Source organism: Trachurus japonicus, chromosome 21 (assembly GCF_045865225.1).
Source record: "Trachurus japonicus isolate A0001 chromosome 21, Traja_1.0".
Lineage (NCBI taxonomy): Eukaryota > Metazoa > Chordata > Actinopteri > Carangiformes > Carangidae > Trachurus > Trachurus japonicus.
The window spans coordinates 34,989,956-35,007,903 of NC_140927.1; the positions used below are offsets into that span (position 1 = coordinate 34,989,956).

At 40.4% G+C, this 17,948-nt stretch overlaps 1 protein-coding gene across 1 annotated transcript; it reads right to left on the reverse strand.

Moving 5' to 3' along the window:
• Positions 1–425: 425 nt before the first annotated feature.
• On the reverse strand, positions 426–10,534 carry LOC146965692 (purine nucleoside phosphorylase LACC1-like). The gene is made up of 7 exons (XM_085764704.1): positions 10,306–10,534; positions 7,987–8,241; positions 5,858–5,936; positions 4,438–4,616; positions 2,465–2,630; positions 1,806–2,031; positions 426–648 (listed from the first exon to the last, which is right to left on the reverse strand). The coding sequence occupies exons 1-7, from the start codon at positions 10,510–10,512 to the stop codon at positions 462–464; spliced, it is 1,299 nt and encodes a 432-aa protein (XP_085620830.1). The 5' UTR covers positions 10,513–10,534; the 3' UTR covers positions 426–461.
• Positions 10,535–17,948: the final 7,414 nt, after the last annotated feature.

Below are 17,948 nucleotides of genomic sequence, written 5' to 3' on the forward strand. Positions count from 1 at the left end.
TTTTTCTGTTTTAGCTCCATTGCTGTGGAACAAGCTCCCCCTCGGCATCAGATCAGCTGAGTCTGTGCATCATTTTAAAAAGCTTTTAAAAACCCACATGTAACGACTGGCATTTGTGCAGTAATTTAAATGTTTTTTTGTTTTTTTTCTATTGTCTTATCCATTTCCACTATTTTATCTTATGCCTGTTCACTGTTTTTCTGTATGATGTTTTCTTACTTTCTAATTGCGTTATTATTTCAATGATATTGTATTTGTATTTTGTGAAGCACCTTGTAACCTTGGTTTTGAAAGGTGCTATAGAAATAAAGTTTATTATATTATTATTATTTTTATTCCCGTCCCGTCCCAATCACGGGATTAATAAAACTTTGACTCCCATCCCGCGGGAATCAAACGGGTATCACGTGACCCGCAGGAATTCCCGACAAATGTCATCCTCTAGCGAGTCTAGCGTGAGGTCAGGTCTGCTCCGCCGGCTCCCTGATCCACAGGTATCCCACCTGGGTGCCGAAGTTGGGTCCGTCCCTGACGTGGGAGAAGAAGAGTTCCGGGTGACAGGAAGTGCAGGGCGTGACGGGGGGGCGGTCCGTCACCGTGTGGTCGTGGATGTTTTCCGGTAGGACGCCACCTTTCTGTAGGAGGAGCCTGTGGTGGCGGGAAAACAAACACATGATGTAATCTGACTTATAAAACAGAAAGGTGAAATCCGGCGATCTGATTGGTTGTTAACCGTGGTATAATGAGCATATACCACGGCTACTATAGAGTGGAAGCAGGAAGTAACGTCGCCATGGGAACTCAACTCGGAAAAAGTCTCCATGTATATCGTTCACTTACATGGAGACTTTTTCCGAGTTGAGGTCCCATGGCGACGTTACTTCCTGCTTCTGCTTCGGCTCTCTATTCTAAAGCCTTATCACAGCGTAGGCTATCACTCCGCCTCAGGCACATATGACTGGTAATGGAAGTTGTTGTCATGCATCCATGACAACGGACTGTTGCAGTCCGTAGCAACAGACAGTTGGTGTTTTTACGATGTTAAAGGGACAACGAGGAGTTTCTCCATCAGCTGAACGAAAAATTCTGCGACAATAAGAAAGTCTGATATTAATGTGGATGAATCTACGTTACCACTTGTTAATGGTCCATTTTAGATAAATCTATGGTTTTGTCTCTATGGTTACTTTGTTATTATTAGTGGTGGTGGAAATGCTGGGCGAGCCGACCAGTGTTTCCTTACTTTCGGTTTTGTGGCGACTGGCGAGTCATGAGAATAACGCCGCCGAATCTCCGTTTATGGTGGGAACTACTATGTGATCGTCTTCCAACCTCTGACTTTCTTGATGAATCCAAATACCTCCATGCTGCTCGTATGTAATGTCCGTCTTGTATTGAAGCCCCGACATGCGAAATTGTTCGAAATTGTGCGATCTTGCGAGATTTGGATGGACCAGGAAGAGGAGCTTCGAGAAGCTTCCGTTACAAACAAGCTTGAAATATAGACTTATTTAATTTTTTTCGAGACAATTTTGCATTTCGGGGCTTCAATACAAGACGGACATTACATACGAGCAGCATGGAGGTATTTGGATGTTTTTTGGTGTGTCTTTTTGTTACGAAGACAGTTGGTATCCATGTGCAACCGTCATATGGACATGCACTGCTATGCCGAGACCCCCTGTAACTCAGAGAAGCCACGGAGGACTCTGAAACTTCTCCCAGCCCTTAGTCCACATGAGGGGGAGGAGATAATGAGGGAAATTTCAATTTTGAGTGAACTATTCCTTTAAGCGGCATGCGACCTGTTGGCGAGGCGGATGTCCAGGTGCGGTCTGGCCGTCTCCGGGTCTCGGACGCAGTCTGGGTGGATGCCGAGGAAGTCCAGCGCCTCCGGTCGGTCCCAGGCGAAGCAGCACGGCCCCACGGACGGCCCCACCGCCACCACGATGTCGCTCGCCCGGCAACCGAACTCCGTCACCATGGCCTCCACCGTCGCCATGGCAACCCCCATCAGGGTCCCTTTCCAACCTGAGGAGGAGTGAGCAGCAGGAAGCGATGAGGTCAGACTCTGCACTGCAAAAACTCAAAATCTTTCCAAGAATATTTGTCTTATTTCTTGTCAAAACTAATCTCTTTCCACTTAAAATAAGACTCATCACCTAAAAATTTACTTGTTTTTAGATCATTTTCACTTGTTTCAAACAAAATTTCACTTGAAATAAGTAGAAAAATCTGCCAGTGAAAGTAAGTTTTTTGTGCTTGTAATAAGAAAGAAAAACTTGCTCCACTATCAGATTTTTCTACTTATTTAAAGTGAAAATCTGCTTGAAAGAAGTAAAAAGTGTCTAAAAACAAGATACTTTTAATATGATGAGTCTTATTTTAAGTAGAATTAGATTTGTTTTGACTAGAAATAAGACAAATATTCTTGGTAAGATGTTGAGTTTTTGCAGTGTTTCACCTGCGTGAGCGGCTCCGATGACCTTTGACACCGGGTCGGCGAACAGCAGCGGCATGCAGTCGGCCCCCGGCGCCGCTATGACAACGCCCCGCTGATTGGTCACGATCCCGTCGTAGCTGTCGGGCTCAGACTTCCCCATGACCCAGACGTCTGCGCCGTGGTTCACCTGCAGGAGACAGGTTGGTAGATACAGGAGTGTTTAGGTTTGTGCATTGGCACTGCCCTCACGATTCAATTTGATTCGATTCTACGATGCATTGCAATGCATCAAAATTGTGCTGCACGCAACACGGCAAATTTTTCATCAGTCATGAGATATTGAACAACAGATTTTATCGGCTGCTATGTTTGTATTATCACTCTCCTGTATCTTTGACATAAATGTCATTAAATAAAATAAAATTGAATGGTACAGGGTATTGGATATGGCATTTTCAAACCTGAAAAAGAAAACATAAATCACTTCTAGGGCTGCCCCCAAAAATTAGCCGACCAAAATTTAATTGGTCGATTGGTCGCAGGAAAAAACAAACAAACCTTTGGAGCCATGTCTTGTCAATATTAACTCAAAATCAATATGACTCAACTATATCTCTCTCTCTCTGCATCAGAGACCCCCGTCTTACAGCCTGAGCTCAGTCACTTTTACATAGCCTCGTAAACCAGCCTCTCGCGGAAATGCATTTCAATTAATTTCTGAGGGAGAGTCTGGCCTCATCCCCGCTCTAAGCGTCTGGGGTGGGCGGGAGCTGGGTGGGAGTAGTAGCGTTGACAGACAACCCCATTCAGCAAGTTGGTGTAGTGACGGGGCGTTACACCAGTCGGTCCCTGATTGGCCAACGTGCTGTTTCAATCACAGCGGGCGACGCTGATTGGCTCGGCCTCGGAAATGAAATGCAGTTCTGGGAGAGGCTGGTTTACGAGGCTAACTTTTACCCTCCTCTACTGTGTTTATTGGTGATAAACGGGCATACTGATACTACCTGTAGTAACGGTAAAACCAGACCGGCTTGTTGAGTCTCGGACCCAACACGGCCGGAGTCATGAGCGTTAATTAATTAATTCTCAACCCGACCGCAGGTGAGAAAAAAAGTGCTGCTTAGCCTGTAGCTACAGGCTGAGCATGTCGTTGCTCCGGAAACGCCCCTGGAGGTAATTGAAACTTCACAACTTTATTTGAGGCCAGAAAATAAACAGTGACATAATGGATTATGGCACGTTGCCGCATCGATGCTGAATCGTGCATGTCCCGCATTGCAATGCATCGCCGAATCCATTATTGTTGACACCCAGTGTTGTAGTCAAGACCACCTAACCCGAGACCAAGACAAGGCCGAGACCAAACAGAAGAATTATAGTCTATTGGTCATATTGAAAAATAAATGTATTTCAAACTGTTGGTAAAGCCACCCAGCCTGCAGAAGTAGCTACTTAACCCTTTTTACATCATGGTGCTTTCAAAAGCAGCAATGATGCTGTTACAACCAATGTATGAAGAACAACACTTGATTCTCTGATGAAAAATTAACTGGGAAGAAAAGACGCTCCGCCGAGTGGAACATGAAGTTAAAGCCAGCGGCTGCCTGGGGCGACGTCACACTTTTACCGTCACCTGGAACGAAAACATTGATAAATGTGGGCTGAATAAGAAAATTGAATGATTGACGACTTTGACGGCATCTCTGCTGCAGATGGTGCCCTCCTTTCTCCTCTCTGACACGTAGGTGGCAGCGTCAACACTTTCAAAATAAAAGACTGTGTGTTACATTTTGATTCGGGAAGTTCTTGCGGTTTAAAAAAAAAAAACCCACAGCAGCTGTGGTCTCGGCCGGTCTTGACAAAAAATCCCGAGACCTGCTCGACCAAGACCGAGACAAGACCGAGTAAAAATGCAGTCGAGACCGAGACGAGACCAAGACCCTTCTCGAGTAGCCTACTACAACACTAGGACAGACAGACACAGGTGACTCTACCTTGACCAGGTGCAGCGGTTTGGGGTGGAAACCGGCGTGCAGGGCCAGTCGGCGTCTGTTCTCCGTCACCACGGCGACGGGGTCTCTCCGCCGGCTGCTGCTGAACAGGTTCATGGAGGACAGCGTGGACACGTAGGACACGCCGCCCGGACGGGAGCTGAAGCCGTGGCCGAAGCAGTCTGACGGACAGAGTCGTCATGACGACACACTCACACCAACGCTCATTCATAAAACTAACGGACCTGCTTCTAATATATTCAATTTTACTTTTTGCCAAATACACACATGTAAAGTAATAAAAAAACTAATTCAGAGTTTGAACAGTTTATCTCAACTCTGTCCTGTCTACTAAACAAACAAGCTGTTAAAACTACAAACATATGTACTAATATAATGTCTTTAATTGATTTATTATTTTTGCTTTATTCTTTTTCATTTCAGAATTCATCTATTTATTTTATTTTTTTGTTTAGCATTTTTTTTCTATATTGGCTTTTGCATCGTTTACAGGTTTCTGTAGTTCTTTTCTTCATTTACTTTGATTATAGCTGTATCATGTATCGCTGTGTTTCATCAACTATTCTGATAATCTAATAATCAGTTTGAGTCGTTTTTTGAGAAAGAAAGTCCAGATTCTCTGATTTCAGCTTCTTCAATGTGAATATTTCTGGTTTCTCTGTTACTTTCTGACAATAAAAACGTCGTCCGGTGGTTTGAGAAACACTGATTGATGTTTTACAACATTTTATTGACCAAACAACAACAACAGATCGATTAATTGTATAAATTATCGACAGATTAATCAATAATGAAAATAATTGCAGCCCTAGATCACAGTTAAATTAATAAAGAGGCTACATTAATAAATACAGTTAGTTAGTAAATTGGTATTACACTGCAAAAACTCAAAATCTTTCCAAGAATATTTGTCTTATTTCTTGTCAAAATGTCTCATTTCTAGTCAAAACTAATCTCTTTCCACTTAAAATAAGACTCATCACCTAAAAATTAACTTGTTTTTAGATCATTTTCACTTGTTTCAAACTAATTTTCACTTGAAATAAATAGAAAAATCTGATAGTGAAAGAAAGTTTTTTGTGCTTGTAATAAGAAAGAAAAACTTGCTCCACTATCAGATTTTTCTACTTATTTCAAGTGAAAATAGACTTGAAAGAAGTAAAAAGTGTCTAAAAACAAGCTGCTTTTTATTTAGAACTATATAAATATACATATTTTAGGTATAATGAGATTTGTTTTGACTAGAAATAAGAAATTTTGACCAGAAATAAGACAAATATTCTTGGAAAGATTTTGAGTTTTTGCAGTGTAATATTAGTATAATAGTAGTATTAGTAAATATAATAGTTCCTGATGAACTAATTAAACTCTAAATGACTGATCAGATGTTTTTCCTGTTTACCTGGGATCAGTGTTGAGGTCAGCACGGTGACGTCACCTCCCAGCGCCGGGAGCTGCTGCAGAAACGCTGCCACCTCCTCCTGCACAAGGAGACATTTAACATGTAAAAACCAGACTGGATGTGTGTTGACTCGTCAAAAAGAACATTTCAGATATCTGCAACTAATAAATTCTTCCTATCCACAATTGTCATTTCAGATCCACAACTACGTTCTTCCTATAGGACAAATGACGTCACTGTAACCATTCATGTGTATGGGGTTTGTCATTACAGATCTCTACAATTCAGTTGCAGATATCCACTATGTGAATTACAGATATCTGTAACTGAATTACCACTAGTACTAATTCCAGTTTGAGATATCTACAATTTGATTCTGACTAGTCATAATTCCAGTTCAAGATATATTTAATTCACCTCAATTAAAGATATCTACATGTCCCTGTTCAGATATCTGTAATTAAGTTTTGACTAGGTGAAATGACGTTGTAGATATCTGTAACTGGAATTAGTACTAGTGGTAATTCAGTTACAGATATCTGTAATTCACATAGTGGATATCTGCAGCTGAACTGTAGATATCTGTAATGACAAACCCCATACACATGAATGGTTACAGTGATGGAAGAACGTAGTTGTGGATCTGAAATGTTCTTTTTGACAAGAGGCAAAACTGAATCACAGAGATCTTGAATAAAAAAATGCAACTATTCAAAATGTAGTTACGACTAGTCAGAAAGACGTTGTTGATATCTACAATGTTAATTACGGATAGTCAAACTTAGCTTTTTTTTTTTTTTTTTTACTTTATTGCCTTTATGCACATTAACAGGCAATTAACATCACAAAGGAAAACAGATCAAAACATCTTGAGATTGGGTCTCATCTGTCACACAAATAGCACTGTAAAGGGTATTGCACATATTTTATCTGGTTCTATATTCCAAAAAAAAAGGGAAAAAAAGGGATATTTTAGATAATAATAGTGTATAAGAGTCATAAGCGATATAATCGGTAACTGGGGTCCACTTTCTCATGAAAACAGGTACTTTTAGCTGTAATTGGGCCGTCATATATTCCATCATGTAGACATGTTTTCCTTTCTGTAACCACTGAGTGATCATGGGGGGTCAGTCTTCATCCAATTTACAGTAGGGGAGACCGGGGTCAGTAGCAACAGGGGATGGTTGCAACATGTCATTTTTCTCCAATCATGAACAAGCTAGAGTGATGATACTCACACTGCACATGCTCAGTTGGACCCCCCCCCTTGCAGAGAAAAATCAGTTCAATTCAAAAGATGCTCCAGGATTTATTGCAAAGAAAACTGTTTTTGAGGTATGAAAGTATTTTTTTCTTGAGCTTTGTTTTCGTTAAAACTGTTGTCACTCTGTTTGTGATTCTGCTCAAACTTATATGGTTTAAAGGAGTGATATGTAAACTTTAAGGTGATATGATTAGCATGTATCAAGAGCACTTTGTTTAGCTAGCACATGGAGTTTAATCATGGCTGACCGGACAATATATGAATATAAAAACAGACCACAAAACAGTATTTTGACTTTTTTTTTTTTACTGTTGTATTGCTAATATTAAAATGATGAGAGAATAAATGACAATGGCAATATAAAAGTTATTCCCTCACAAATTGTTCCATTCATCACTGAAAGTCTTTTTTTTTCAATTTGAATATTTGACATCTGCACATGCAGTAATTCCTCCTCATCTAGACAAATCTACTGTAATCGCCATCTGATCAAAGCTGATGAATAAATAACTATAGAACTTACATTTTTGATAATAATCCTTTTACTAGACATGAAATATATTGTATTTGTAACATGTTGCAACTGGCCCGGGGTCAGTTGCAACATCTGACTCCTTACACTCAAATGCAAACTGTGAAGAATGTGGATTCTGTAATCATCTATTAATTGTGTTGACTATTAACAGACAAATGTAAGTTTATTGTATAAAAATGTGGTTTGTCTAATCCAAACCGTCTCTGAGTAAGAGAGCCAAATGCAAAAAGTGTTGCACCTGTCCCCGGTCTCCCCTAATAATTTTTCTTGCAATCATCAACAAAGTCAAACGTAGCTTTTAAATGTTAAATCCGCTTGCTGCCATACCTGGACTCGTTCTTCTTCGTCATCAGGTGAGTCCGTGTGGGCGGGGCCTGGGCAGCTGGGGCAGGTGACGTCGTCCTCCTCGGCCGTCACGCGGTAGTGGAAGCTGTAGAGTCCGGTGAAGAGCAGCCGCTGGTACCGGAGCAGCGCCGCGCGGCCCCGCGCCGTGGTCCGGACCCGCACCGCGCTCAGCTGCAGCCGGTCCACGGTCTGCTTGAACCGGAACAGACTCTCCGCCGTGGAGCCGCAGGCCAGGACCTGTTGCAGAAATTTGTTAGGCAAGAAGATCTGAAATAAAGATGTTGAGATCGACTGTCTTTTAAAGGGATAGTGTCATTTTTTTTTAAAGTGGGGTTGTATGATCTACAAATAGCCCCTAAGTACTTTAAAGCAGAAGTAAGTGGTCCGGTCGTTTTGGCTAATGCTGCGTTCCAGGCAGGCTTTTGAAATCGTAAATTACAGCTTCAAGTCACAACTTACGACTTTGTAGCGTTTCAGACAACCCACTCGTGTTTTTCCGACCTGTTTTACCTGTGAAAGTCACTATAACGGCCACTCGTAACTTCTGACCCGTGAACTCGTACCAGATCGAACTGGTACGACTTCACAGGTCGGAAAAATACGAGTTTCCTTGAACGCACCATAACAGTCCTCGTCCCTACGTCACCACATTCACGGCGTTCCTTGGCTGCACACACAGCCCTGCATGCCGTTCTCTCTCCTCATTGGATAAAAACTGTAGGATACAAGAAAAGTTTTCTCCTGGGCTGAGAGCAGAGCAGAGTGACTGACAGACCCGTGTTTCAGACCAAACACTCTATAGAAGTGATTGCTGTCGGAAGATATAACTATTTAAGACTTAGATTAACACAAATATATCACTTACTTCTGCTTTAACTGCAGTAGAAGACTCTCTGCACTCCTCCCGTTAGCAACGACAGCCCATAATAGCCCTGCCCAGAGATTTACAACATACAGTGTTGTGAACAGACCCAAAGAAACGGCCTATTTTCACGGCCTAAAAGAGGTTTTACCTGAAAAAAAACCACTTCCCTTCAAAGTGCAGGAAAAACACAGTTTTTATTTGGACCTAACCAACTCACGTATCCCTCCGCCCAGGGTTAGCGCCCGCCGATCAGCAGTTGGTTCGGTCCAAATAAAAACTGTGTTTTTCCTGCACTTTGAAGGGAAGTGGTTTTTTTTCAGGTAAAACCTCTTTTAGGCCGTGAAAATAGGCCGTTTCTTTGGGTCTGTTCACAACACTGTATGTTGTAAATCTCTGGGCAGGGCTATTATGGGCTGGCGTTGCTAACGGGAGGAGTGCAGAGAGTCTTCTACTGCAATTAAAGTACTTAGGGGCTATTTGTAGATCATACAACCACACTTTAAAAAAATGCTACTATCCCTTTAAGGGTTTTATTCTTTGCAAAGAAGATTCTCAGTCAGACAGAGTGCAACACAGTCTACAAAATACAAACTACCAGCAGAACTGAGATCAGCCCCAACTGTCAGCACTTTTAAATCCAGGTTAAAAACATTTCTCTTTTCACATGTTTATAGCTGAGAACTTAAAACTTTATCTATTCTCTTTTCTTTTACTTTTATTTGCTCTTGCTTTTAACTCTGTTTTTGGTATTGTGTTTGTTTTTATTCTGTTTTATGCTTCTTCTTTTTTTCTAAATGTTTTGTCTTTATGTAAAGCACATTGAGTTGCCTTGGTATGAAATGCGCTAGGCTATATAAATAAATAAAGATGCCTTACCTTGCCTACAAGGAATGGAACAAAAAATACATTGAACAGAGGAGTTTAGTTGAATCTGCCCCCTCCCCCCCCACAAGTGAACTTTATCTTGCTGAAACAGATTACAATGTAACACCCAGGTCAGCAACAGGCTTCAAATACAAGAACCAGGCGATGTGAGGTGACAACAAGCACAACATGCATCTCTCTATTGTATCAGACAGAGAGCACAGATATTAACTCTAACTAATCATGGCTTATTCATTGTAAATTAATGCATTAATGCTACTAATTCAGAGGTGATAAAGGAAGAATGACTGTTCCCCAATAGCCCACTGGTTATTATCATTATTCAGAAACAACAGAAACAACAATACATTTAAATGAATAAGCCATAATTAGGAGTTAATGTCAGGGAAAGTCTTAATTCATGGTGTAACAGAGGTAGAATAATGTGTTAATACGTGCTTAATAATGATTAATAAGGAGCTAGTAGATACTTATATACACATTAATAAGCGCCTAGTTAATGGTGAATCTGTTCCCTGATCTAAAGTGGTACCTAAGTTTCTATTACAGACCTGGACCTGCTCGGTCCCGCACCCAGAGCTCAGGAGGAGCGGATCCGCGGAGCCGCTGGTGTCCCGGGGGGGCAGCAGCACAGCCACATGGGGGGCTGAGGCTGAGGCGGACTGGGACTCGGACCGGGTCTCCTCCTGCAGAGCCGCGCCGCAGCAGGCGGAGCAGCAGCCGCCGTGCAGCAGGTCCAGCAGCACGGCCTGAGGCATCGATCAGCTCAGTGAGGACTGAGACCGGATCAACAGGTCTGTACGGTCTCTAGTCCGGGACTTCCTGCTCCTGCTGCTGCAGCGAAGCTCCGCCCTCAGAGGAAACTCAGCTGTCACGGTGAGGAAACTCCTGGTTCCCAGATGTAAATACCTCCAAGTGAAACCACTTCAATGGAGAAACCAACTCAGAATGGATAAAAGAAATCTTTGTATTACATGAAAAACAAAAACGCCCTAAAGTTATTTTCTTTGCTGGACTTATTTACTATTGTGGACTGAGACATCACGTTTTCTTTCTCTTTTTCTTTTTGTTCTTCATTGATCAAGATGCTGATTCAGCACTGTGCATTTATCTGTTAGCAATGTGCCTTTAATGTCTGTATTGTGAAGATACTTAGATAAAAAAATTAAAAAAAACTCTCCGTTTCCTCCTCCACTGCTTTTTTTTTTTAACTTTATTTATTAATAATTATATACATAACAAAAACTGTCAAGCCAGGGGAAGAGAGAAAATAAATAAAAGTATAAATATACAAAGAGAGAGAAAGAAAAGAAAAAGAAAACATGTTAATTAAATAAAAATTTCTGCAAAATAGAGTTTGTTTCTAAAGCTTTTGGAAATTGAAGTCCATTAATGTCGGTGCTGTATTGATAAAGTTCCTGTAAAAAAAAAAAGTCTAAAATTTGTTTTGCTGTTAGTCCATTTTTTTTTGTGTATGTGAAATTTACCTAAATATAAAACAGGTTGTAAAAAAAAAAAAAAAACATTTTCCATTTTGTTATTTTCAAAGTAAAACAAAATGTCCTTTTCATAGTTGTAGTGAATGTCCAGTTTTGTTTTCAATAACATTTTGTACATTTAACCAAAAACATTTGACAGTATAAACAATGAAACAATAAATGTGTTTTATAGATTCATCAAACAAATCACAGAAATCACAGGAATATTCAACATCAAGTTTAAATCTTTCTAATGTTTTGGGACTTGTGTTGCATTGTGTTGCTGCAGCGAAGCTCCGCCCACCAGAGGAAACTCCTGTCAGGGTGAGGAAACTCCCGCTTCCTCCTCCACTGCTGACATATATATCTATGTACTGCTGAGAGAAGCACCGAGGTCACTGAGGGCAGAGTGGAGATCTTTATTGTCATTATACTACTGTATAACCACATTTTAAGCCCTCCCCCCCCTTCAGTGCAAACAGGCATATTATAAAAAATACAATATAAAGACACTTTCAATAATATAAAAATAAATAGATAAGAATAAATTATAATATGCACAGTATATAGCACAGCGAATTTGTGTATATTGCACAGTATGTGAGGTAGTTTGGTGTATTGCAATATGTATTGAGGTAGTCCAGGGTGTGTGAGATCAGGATAATACACCGACTGACTGACTATACAGCTCTGGAAAACATTAAGAGACCACTCCCCAAATGATCAGTTTCTCTGGTTTTACTATTTATAGGTCTGTGTTTGAGTAAAATTCAATTATTTTATATTGTCATTTGGAGTTTTTATTGGCTGAAAATGACTAAACTAGTCTAAATAACAAAAATATCAAGTCTTTTCAGACCTTGAATAATAATAATAATGCAAAGAAAACATGTTCATATTTATTCCTATAAGAACACAGCAAGAATATTTTAAGAAACATTTTGTGAAAGTGCTCTCTTGTTTGTTTCGGAAAAAAATAAGAGACCACTTTCACAAATGTTTCTTAAAAGCATCTCTACATGTACGACAGTCATTCTTCTCTTGTCTTTTTTAAACACCAACACAAACACAACTCATTCATCACCTGAACCACATCTGGTTTTATAGGAAGATTATAAATAAAAACCACTGCTGGATTAAACATTGACATTATCCCACAATAACTGGTTTATAAACTCTTCCTGAGGTAAAATATTCTTGTTGTGTTGTTTAGGAATAAATATCAACATGTTTTCTTTGCATTATTATTATTAGAAGAAAAAAAAAGATCAGATAATACAGTAGGCTACTTTAACATCAAACACACACACACACACACACATGAACATTTAAAGATTCATCTCCAACATCTGTAGAAGACAGTGACACCACATCTGTCCTCCAGATGTTCACTCATCTGGACTCATAAAGAGTAAGAACATTAGTCTGAATGTCACCTTGGACTTTTATTTTCTTAAATTGTGTTAAAACTCTTCAGAATAAAGTTCCAGGTCCGACAGAACAGGTTCAGAGATTATTTTTATTTTATTTTATTCATATGCACAATGATAAAACAATAATTTTATTTCATAATACAAAGGCAAATAATTGTGCAGGAGAGGAAAAGAATCCCAAAGGGCTTATAGAAAATCATCTCCCTCAGTACAACATCACTAAAACAAATCAACCAGTAGAATAAGAAAAGAAACAAAGAAACACACAATAAACAAACAGAAAATATCCATAAAACTACAAATTCATTTCAGTTTTACTAGACATAGAGTATTATTTCTGCCTGGATAGTAGATACCTCACCAAACTAGCTTAAGCTTAACACGCTGTTGTGTGTCAGATGAATCGTCCAATCAGCTGCTCCACATTAAAACAGTAACACACCCGTTAATAAGTTAATACCTGATCAGAGATCAATATAATATATAAATATTAATTATATAACTGTGGTTCCTCTAAGAGTTCATACAACAGGAAGTTCAGAAAAACCAGAGTTCCCTTCTGTGTGTGTGTGTGTAGTTTCCCAGGGTTCATTGTGTCTCTGCTGTACTTTCCTAAGGAGAACAACTGTGTGTGTGTGTGTGTGGTCAGAAGCCAGAGGCCCCGGGAATCGAACTCGACAGCGTTGACTGCTGCTCCAGACCAGGAACAACAATGTTCACATGTATAAATACACAGAGACTTTCTCATTGTTATAATGTCACTGCTGTGGTCAGGACTGTTGTGTCTGCTTGTGTCTGTGGTTGTAGATTAACATGTTACTGTTGTGTCATGAACTTTGTTTCATCTCCTATGTTGATAATGTGCTCTATGTTTCTAGATCAGTCACCTATGGATGCATGGTGGTGAAAACACACCCAAGCAAAGCATCTGGTCTGTCCACTGGAACAGTCTTGAACAACTGTATCTGTGATGACGTCCATATCAGCAGCACAGAGACTCTCAGACTGGATTCATCTCAACATGGACCGTATGTCTTTTAAACAGCCAGACCTCATCTTAGATTCCTTGCCTAAAGATGAGGTCACGTAGCCTCGTAAACCAGCCGCTCCCAGAAGTGCATTTCATTTCATTTCATTTCTGAGGGAGAGTCTGGCCTCATCCCCGTTGTAAGCGTTTGGCCTGAAACCCTCAGAAGGCCGAGCCAATCAGCGTCGCCGCTGTGATTGACACAGCACGTTGGCCAATCAGGGACCGACTGGTGCAAAGCCCCGTCACTACACCTAGAGCACTGGAAAAGAGAGTAAGGACACCTCCATTGACTCCCGTGGTAAGGGTTTAAGGGTTTAAGGGTTTAAGGGTTTAAGGGTTTAAGGGTTTAAGGGTTTAAGGGTTTAAGGGTTTAAGGGTTTAAGGGTTTTGCGCCCCTAGTGGCAGGATATGGGTGTTGCAAAAGCGCCCAGAAAACCCATTCACTCCAGTGTATGTGTGTTGCCCACTTGTTTGTAAATTGATGAAAACGGCCGTGTTTTTGTTTTTAGGTGTCTTGGTCATATCAAATTATACTTATAATTTGTTTATTACAAAATGTAGATTGAAACATTAATGTAAACAACTGTTTTTTCTTGTGTTTTTAGCCTATGTGTTAATGTTTATCTGTAAAGGATCCTCAATGATGCTATTAACGTGGGTGATCTATAAATGTCCTTAAATGATTGAAAACACCACACTGCTCATTCACCAACACTGCAGAGATGTCAGTTCTTTAGTAAAACCCACATTCCTCCACCAGGAGGCGCTGCCATGGGACCAATGCTGTCGTTACTCTCTTTTACAGAGCTCTAACTACACCAACTTGTTGATTGGCTGAATGGGGTTGTCTGTCAACGCTACTACTCCCACCCAGCTCCCGCCCACCCCAAACGCTGACAGGGGGGATGAGGCCAGACTCTCTGAGAAATGAAATGAAATGCATTTCCGGGAGCGGCTGGTTTACGAGGCTAGAGGTGAACAATATAAATCAAGAAATGTATATATATACTGTGCGAAAGTTTTAAGCAGGCATGAAAAAATGCTAATGTTAAGTCAGAATGCTTCTCCATCATGCAGTACCATCAGTGAGGCGTCTGATTGGACCCAAATGTTTTCACAACAACCTCAAACATTCAGCCAGTGTCATTTAGAGCTACAGTATCATCAGCATGAAGAAGAACCAGTCCTGAAGTCCTGAGCTCTACATCCTCCAGTCTGTCTGGATCACATGTAGAGACAGGAGGATCTGAGGAGGAAACCACCGACCCAGGTCCTTCAGGTACCTACCTAGAAGAACTGATGCTGTTTTGAAGGTAAAGGGTTGTCACACCTAATATTGATTTGATTTGTTAATTGATGAATTGAAAAAAAAATTAACACTTCCATCTTTGAAAGCATTCAGCTTTTTTTTCACACCTGCCTAAAACTTTTGCACAGTACTGTATATACGTATATATATTTAAAAAAAATAAGAGAACACAAATGTTTCTTAAAGCATCTCTACATGTATGACAGTCGTTCTTTTCTTTTCTTTTTTAAACACCAACACAAACACAACTCATTCTCCTTAATGAGACTCTGATGAGGTCATCACCTGAACCACATCTGGTTTTATAAGAAGATTATAAATAAAAACCACTGCTGGGTTAAACATCAACATTACCCCACTAAAACTGGTTTATAAACTCTTCCTGAGTTAAAATATTCTTGCTGTGTTGTTTAGGAATAAATATCAACATGTTTTCTTTGCAGCATTATTATTATTCAAGGTCTGAAAAGACTTGATATTTTTTGTTATTAGCCAATAAAAGCTCCAAATGACAATAATTTTATTTCAATTTTGGGAGAAATGTTGTCGGTAGTTGATAGAATAAAACAAAAAAATAATTGAATTTTACTCAAACACATACCTATAAATAGTAAAACCAGAGAAACTGATCATTTTGGGAGTCGTCTCTTCATTGTTTATGATGAATGATGAGAATAATCCTGATCCTAGTAAAAGGTTCTGATCAACACAAACTGAGGGTTTGATCCAGATTTAAACCAAGACTGGATCATGTGATCTGATCTGATCTCAGGATCTGGTTTTAGTTTTGATCAACAACTAATTTTTAAGATTTGATCTGATCAGTTTAACCCTTTAAACATCTGGACCCTGAGTGGTGGTCCCCCCTGAGACCAGCAGAGGGAGCCACAGACCTGCAGCTGCTGCACACCACTCAGGACTCAGGACTCAGGACTCAGGACTCAGGACTCAGGACTCAGGACGGTCCACTGGTCCTGGTCCTCTGAGACACACACACTCCTCACACCGTGGTCCAGGCCATGTGACGAGTGTGTGTGTGTGTGTGTGTGTGTGCAGCTGCTCCGAGGTCACAGTGAAGCTGCTGTTGTTCAGCTCCTCTCTATATTTACCTCGGTCCACCGGGACCAGGACCGAGCTCAGGAGGTTCAGCTGCACAGAGACAGAGACCCAGCTACAGCTACCACATAACAACTACACACAACTACACAACACAACTACACACACAACTACACAACACAACTACACATAACAACTACACAACACAACTACACACACAACTACACATAACAACACAACCTGGAGGTTCAAAGGGAACACAAACACACTGGTCAGACAGGAAACACTCAGCATACGAGTCAGTGCACAGGACTAATAGCAGGAGTAATAGGCAAGGCAGTATTGTGTTGTTACAGTGGTTAAAGGGATAGTTCACCCAAAATTGAAATGTCACTCATGATCTCCTCCCCCTCATGTGGTCTAAGGGCTGGGAGAAGTTTCAGAGTCCTCCGTGGCTTCTCTGAGTTACAGGGGGTCTCGGCGTAGCAGTGCATGTCCATATGACGGTTGCAAATGGATACCAACTGTCTTCATAACAAAAAGACACACCAAAAAACATCCAAATACCTCCATGCTGCTCGTATGTAATGTCCGTCTTGTATTGAAGCCCCAACATGAGAAATTGTCCTGAAAAAAATTAAATAAGTCTATATTTCAAGCTTGTTTTGTCTGAGAAGCTTCCGCTACACTTCAGGACTCTGAAACTTCTCCCAGCCCTTAGTCCACATGAGGGGGAGGAGATAATGAGTGAAATTTCAATTTTGGGTGAACTATCCCTTTAAATAAATGTGTATTGATGTAAAGTCTTGGTCAGTTTAACCCTCCTGTTTTCCTTCTGGGTCAAATTGACCCAATCAGTTCACTTCCTCCATCCTTCCTTCCTTCCTTCCTTCCTTCCCTTCGTCCTTACTTCTTCCTTCTTTTTTGACCCAATCTGTTCCCTCCCTCCATCTATCTTTCCTTCCCTTTTCCCTTCCTTCTTTCCTCCCATCGTTCCCTTCCTTCCTTCCTTCCTTCCTTCCTTCCTTCCTTCCTTCCTTACCCAGGAGGACAGCAGGAGAGTTTTAATGTAAACATGGATATTTTGTAGATATTTCCATCTTTGTTCAATCTGCAACATCAGTTTAGTGAAAATCTCCTTCACAACGAAGCAGCTCGGTGTTAAAGCTGAAACATCTAAATGAATCAGTAGTGAAGTGAATGTGGATCAGATGGATCAACTGACCCTGGATCTGCTCCACTGACAGTAAACATCCTGTTGTTGTTGTTGTTGTTGTTGTTGTTTCCTGTGAGTCAGTGAGTCTTTGTTGTTGTCTGACTCAGGATGTTGTTTATTTTTATCAGCAGCAGGTGAGAGGGTTCGCCTGCAGCTTCTGTTTACTACACACACACACGCACACACACACACACACACACACACACACACACACACACACACACACACCTACTACTATTGATTGACTTTTGAGTGTTGATGCCAGAATCAAACCGGCTCCAACACGAGGAGTCGCTCCATGTGACTCCACACTGCAAAAACCCCAAATATTTGTCTTATTTCTAGTCAAAACAAATCTCATTCTACTTAAAATAAGATTCATCATTTAAAAAGCAGCTTGTTTTTAGACACTTTTTACTTCTTTCAAGCAGATTTTCACTTGAAATAAGTAGAAAAATCTGATAGTGGAGCAAGTTTTTCTTTCTTATTACAAGCACAAAAAACTTGCTTTCACTGGCAGATTTTTCTACTTATTTCAAGTGAAAATTAGTTTGAAACAAGTGAAATGATCTAAAAACAAGTTCATTTTTAGGTGGTGAGTCTTATTTTAAGTGGAAAGAGATTAGTTTTGACTAGAAATGAGACATTTTGACAAGAAATAAGACAAATATT